This window comes from Thalia democratica, chromosome 1 (assembly GCF_965202585.1).
Source record: "Thalia democratica chromosome 1, ktThaDemo2.hap1.1, whole genome shotgun sequence".
Lineage (NCBI taxonomy): Eukaryota > Metazoa > Chordata > Thaliacea > Salpida > Salpidae > Thalia > Thalia democratica.
Window position 1 is genome coordinate 48167670 of NC_139165.1, and position 6583 is coordinate 48174252.

Sequence of the window (6583 nt, forward strand, 5' to 3'; positions counted from 1 at the left end):
TCCGGCCGGACTCTAATTTCAAAAAAAAGTCCGGATCCGGTTCCGGCCGGATTCTAATTTGAAAAAAAAGTCCGGGTCCGGTTCCGGCCGGATCCTAACTGAGATCCGGCCGGACCCGGACCCGGATCTAGTTAGTAAAATAGAGCATACTGAAAAGTATTTTTTTAAAACAAACCCTGTGTAAATTGTTAAGATTCATTTTCGTCAGTTAAAATTAAACACCTACCGTGATTGGCTCATTTTGTACATGTGACTAATTTACATTTGTTTACATTTAAACTATGAAATAAACATTTCAGAAATGCAACTCTTTACATATGTTGTAAAATTGAAAACTTTGGAATGAATACTTGCACTATTTAATGTTTAAAGTTGAGCTCAGAGAATATTTAGAGTTAATTTTAGTGATTAAAGTTGAATGTACGAGCCAATGAGAATCATATGACGAAATGTTTCAAACTAAATACTGATGCAACAAACCATCAGAACACGACAGGCAGTTAATATGTAAGCAGTTAGTTAGTTTGGTGTGCAGCTTGAAGCAACAAAATATCATGAACATTATTGTGAATGCTTATTGTAAGTAGTGTTTTGTTTTAAAAGTTAATACTTCAACTGGTGTTTAACTGTTTAAATATTTAAGCCAGGTTATAGTTTTAGTTTTTAAAAAATTTTACAGTTTCTTCTTTATTAAAAGTTTTATTTAATTTTTAGTTTATTGTTTTAAGTTTTTTAATATAGATTTTAGTAGCTTCCAGTTTTCAAAGTGTTACCAAAGTAATTAAAAATTTTGTATATGCTAGTATTTCTTGTTGTGTTTTATATAAAAGATTCATCACTCAAAACTGTCGTGTCTGATTATAGAAAGTAGTCTCAGTTAGAATTTAGTATTTGTTAGATATTAATTAAATAAGGTAGGATTTAATTTTGATAGGTTGTACTAATAAGTTAAGTGTACCACAATCAGCCCACAACTTTACTACCAAATTGTCAACATTTGCTAGCTGTTCTACTGATTATTAGATTAAAGTAATTTTTTCAGTTTTTAAAAACATCATTCTGACTCAGGCTTGTTTATACTCACTCTAGCTAGTTTTATTGACTTAATTAGTGGCAACCCTGCTAGTTTGAAAAATTTTGGGAATTTTAGAAAATCTTTGACTGCCTCAGGCTAGTTTAGTTTTTTATAAAAACTCAGGCTAGTTTTCTTTTAAATTTTGAATGAGTTTGAGCTGATCCAGTTTTCAATATTTGGTAATTTTCTAGTGTACTTTTTTCAAGAACTTGATTTCAGATTTTAATTGTAAATAACACCTAAATTTGTAAACCTTGTGGCTAGCTGTTCTATTTATTATTAGATTAAAGTTCTTTTTTTTTCAGTTTTTAAAAACCTCATTCTGACTCAGGCTAGTTTATACTAGTGATGTAGCGGACTCACTATCCGGGTCCGGGTCCGGCCGGATATTGCCATTTTTGTCTGATATCCGGATCCGGCCGGATTCTAATTTAAAAAAAAGTCCGGATCCGGTTCCGGCCGGATTCTTATTTGAAAAAAAAGTCCGGGTCCGGTTCCAGCCGGATTCTAATTTGAAAAAAAAGTCCGGGTCCGGTTCCGGCCGGATTCTAACTTGAAAAAAAAGTCCGGATCCGGGTCCGGCCGGACACAAAATTGTGGGTCCGGTACATCACTAGTCAAAACCAAAACATATAATAAGTTGGAAATGATGATTTTGTAAAACTATATCAATATTGTTATAATCCGTGTAAATATGATATAGTAAATGTTTATTCTTTATTTAATTTTTTTTGTTAAAAAACTATTTTTAAATAATTTTTATATGTTCAAAATGCGTCAATATCTTTATTTTTTATTCAATACGGCTCAATATCAACATAATTAAATCTCCGTTAAAGTTAGAGTTTTAAAAACTTTGTTATGTACTTAAAACCTTATAAGCAGTTTATTTTCAAATCTTGTTGGTAAAAATTAAGCGCTAGATAGTAAAAGCTTGCTTATAATGTATATACTAATTCACAAAAACTGTTATAAATTTATAAACATATATTATCCAGAAATTTTATTAGTATATACAGGGTTGCCACTCGTTTTTTAAAAATTTTCTTAGGTTTTTAAAAGTACACATTTTTTGGTCTATTTTTAGTTTAAAATTAAGTTTAAGGTAAAAAACTGAGTTAAAAAGTGTAAAAACATTGAAAAGATACTGTAAAGCTACTTTAATTATGTTTAAAAAAAAAAAATGTTGATTGTCACAAATTTTTTTATTTATATGATGAATTTTTTGAGTCAAATCGAAATTTTACTACTTAACGTGTGAAAATTGTTAAAATTCCAGGTTTTTTTAGTGATTTTGTTCAAAATTCCAGGTTTTTTTCAAAATTTCTTAAATTCCAGGTTTTTTTGGCCTAAATTGTCAAATTCCAGGATTCCAGGTAAAGTGGCAACCCTGTATATATCTCAAATGTTAACTAAAATAACAGTCTTTTATATTAGGTGTTTTTTTTAATACTTTAACTTACTGAACATTTTGTTTATCAAAAGACAATGTTTTAATTTTAATGACTTAAATTTTATTTTCAAACTTTACTTATTTGTAAACAAAGCAATATGAACTCACTTATAACCTTTTTCAAACCGGGAATTGTTACCACATATATTCTTTTAATGAAAAACTATTTTTTGTTATATTTTATAAGAGAAATGAACAACTCCTAAATCAGTAATAAAACTAAGATGTACAAGTTTTGATTTGAACAAAAATATCAGACTTAAAACTAAAAGGTTAACATTATTCAATAACCGTTGTAGACAATTAATTTTCACTATAATCAAACGTTTACATATCGACAAATAATATCTTTTTATATAAAAAATATCTTAATTTAATAGTTTTAATATAAATAACATTTAATTTCAGAAAGAGTTATAAAGAGGCATTATATTTTAAGTTTATTTTGTAAACAAATAAAAGCGATCTAAAACCGTAACAGTCATTACTTTATAAATAGTAAAAATAAACCTCAGCTATCAACAAGACAAAAATTAGTTAGATATTCTAGCTAAATTTTTAAACTTCAATCCTTTACAAAAGTTTTTTTTTCTAACAAATAAAACGTGTTGCAAGTATAAGTATATTGGCCTTACTGACACAAAATAGTAATGATTTTATTTATAATCTAAATACTCTTTAAAGAAAAATATATAAAAAATCTCTTTTTTTGGAAACTCTTTTAAAACTAGTAATTATACTAATAGTCAGATAATATCGTACAATTTAACAGTCATTAAAGAAAATTAAATAACATTTTAAGAAATACTTTACAAAAACATTTACCTATATAATCAGAGATGAATAAATAGTAATCATACGGAATTTATACCTTTTTCATATTTTAAAATAAATAAATTCTTTAGATAAAATTTATCCTAGAAAAAAAAAACGAAGTTTTAGTTACATATGGAAGCTAATATCTCTTGTAAGTTTTTCTTTCCATTTTTCTTTTTTGCTTTTCAGTAAGCTCAGGAGGACCTTCTTGGAAAATCCATGGAGCAATTACATTAGTCCATAGCTTGTAAAACGCAACAATCGGAATCTGTAAAAACATAAAAGTTTCAGTTTAAACTAAGACTATGCACTGAAAATCAAAAACTAGTTTAAACGGACTGAGTCTTGGATTAAATTTAGCTATTGTGATAAACTGTAGTATAAATGCTTTTATTTTTCCTTATTAAATTCATTTTATAATACAAATGCTTATGCTTGCTTATGAAAAAAAATCTAAAACTATTAGGTAAACGATCGACTAATTTCAAATAATAAACAAAATTATAACAGAACTTACTATGAACCAAATTAGTAGGAAATACAGACTGAAGTTGCTAAGCATCTGGCAAAATATAGTGATGCCAAAAATATCTTTTATGTGCCTGAAATAAAAGTTAAACTTTTAATATATATTTTAAAATACTTTAAGAGGTTTAGATGTTATGCAAAAAAAGTTGCAACAGTTTTAGCAAAAAATAATCGTCTAAAAATAAAATAAGTTACAATAAGCAGAAGTCTATTTTTAACAATCAGTTTGTGTTCAATTGCATCTTATTACGTATATTGAGATCGAGAAGTAAATACTAACAAACTATAAAAATAATCTTAACAACTCTGTTTGAAAAACATCAAAGAAAATTTATTAACAAAGCTTAATACTTTTAAAAAATATAAATTATGTTTTTTATCACACTAGTTACAAATTTGTGGGTAAGCATATGTAGCTGTTACTTCCTAAATGAACACGATATCTTTGCTAGCTACACACCACTAGCTGTACTTCTAAGCAATTTATATCATTTGAGCTAATCTTATAGTTCTGATAGCATTATTGAAATTTTTAAACTAAAACTATAACTTAAAAAACTAAAAACTAAGTAGTGATAACTAGAAACAGAAAAATTAAACACGTCAGTTTATCAAAAGAATTAAGGACGTGTACAAATATTAACATTGTCCTTTATTTTAATTCTTTAAACCTAAACTATTATAAGACATGTTCTTTGCAATATTACTAATAACTTGTAAGAATCAGATAAAAAAAAGTTATCAAAAGTATAAATTCAGTTTGAAAATATGTCATGTGCAAGTTGTTCTTAAATTATTGACTTGACAACTTAAATCGTTGGAGATTGATTTTTAGTGAGAAAACCTTTTTTGCCTTTTTAATTTACGTCTTTCATAAAAAACCTATTGAAACTTCCAACTTTGATCACTTATATTTTTAAAGTTTCTTTGATAGCTCATGAAACAACATTCAGCTTAGCTAATAATGAAAAATATAAAATTAACTTTTTTGTAAAGTTATCTAATTATTTTTAATAACACTTGCACATTTCAATTTTTTTTTCTTTAAAGTTTAATAAATTGTGATTAAAATTTAAAAGGATATAAGCTAAGAGTGTAAACCACTTTATTTAGTCTTGTTTTTAGATAAATACTTAAGCTACGAGCTACTCATTACATCTTTTTAAAATTTAATTTACCTTTTGAGATACAAGCGATCAAAGTTTCAGAGTTTCATGGTAGAAATTAAATAAAATACTAACATTCTTAATAAACTTAAAACTTATATTTTATTAGATTATATTGTTTAATATTCCACTATAAAGTCAAATAAAATCTTTAAAAGATAATAATTAAATCACATCAGTAAATAATTTATACATAAATTTCTAAAAAGCTGAATTATTATGTAGCCATTCTATACAACTCACTCAGCTACACCAGAACCAGCATTGATGTCAAGATTAGAGCTGACCATAGATTTTATTGTGTAAATACACACAAAATAAACCAACAATGAAATGGCAAAAGCGACCTGAGTAGAAAAAAAAACTTATTTTCATTTGTATATACACAGCTTAATAGTGAATAAAATAAAAACAGTATAAACTTTAAAACGTTACATAAACCATTAAGCTAAATAAAAATATTTGAATTATGTTTATGAGTAATCAAATTATTCTAAAACTGTACAAATAACTTTTTTTAACAATTTTACTTTCATTAAATTACTTAAGTAACAATAATGTTTTAGTTTTTTAACTAAAAAGATTGGAAATTTAAACAAATTCTTACATGATTCACCCAACAGAGATTGTTTGCCCACCAAAAGTATTGACAAAATAATGTGAATACCTAAAGAAATTGTTAGTCTAAATACTTTATACAAATAAAACAGAATGTAAAAGTATAAACAAATAAACAGAATTAATACTAAAGTAATAAAACTCGTTTTTTTAAATCCTAAAAAAGGTAAACTAACTAAAACAGAAACTATTGTTTTCTGATAAAAAACGTATGTTGATAGGTTCTCTTCTTTAATTTGCTTACTACCTTTAGTTGCTTCTTTTCCAGATTTTTTTGATTGCATCTTTTAAAATTTTAAAATGGATTAAATACCAAAATTTAAACTTTTGGTACAATAAAATTATCAAGAATAATTTTTAATAAATAAAACTAAATAAGAATTTTGTGATTTATACAAAACTTAAAGAGTTGTACAATATTAAAAAACTTTAGATTACTAAAGCAAACTTACCATTATACTTGATCAGTATCAGACTTTTGGTATACAATAATATATTTCTAAAAATTTGTTACACTATAATTTTATAAGTTTATCTTAAATAGTTATATAGACTAAAATTTCAAAACACTTATATACAATAGTTATAAACCACCTTTTTAATTAGTAAGTAGTAAAAAATATACTACTTAACAATTAAAATGGCTTACTAAAATTTGCAAAACAAACTATTTACGAACTATTAAGTTTATTGATAACAATTTTACATATAACTAATTGAAGTGATTTATATATAAATTATAACTTTGTTTTTAAACCAATGAAAAGTTTTCTGAAGATTATTTTTTAATGGCTAAATACTAAAATTATAACATATAAATAAATCAATAAAATAAAAACTTAAATAATTTAAATGCCTGTCAAAATAAAACCTACTGTAAAATATTTGTACTGTAACAAAACAATTTTATATGTTCAAAATGTGCTA

The 6583-nt window shown here is 25.3% G+C and overlaps 1 protein-coding gene across 1 annotated transcript; it reads right to left on the reverse strand.

Moving 5' to 3' along the window:
* Positions 1–3101: 3101 nt before the first annotated feature.
* On the reverse strand, positions 3102–6173 carry LOC145845217 (transmembrane protein 208-like). The gene is made up of 6 exons (XM_082952643.1): positions 6109–6173; positions 5833–5940; positions 5646–5705; positions 5282–5385; positions 3862–3946; positions 3102–3612 (listed from the first exon to the last, which is right to left on the reverse strand). Exons 1-6 carry the CDS (start codon positions 6109–6111, stop codon positions 3484–3486), a joined length of 489 nt encoding a protein of 162 aa, XP_082808769.1. The 5' UTR covers positions 6112–6173; the 3' UTR covers positions 3102–3483.
* Positions 6174–6583: the final 410 nt, after the last annotated feature.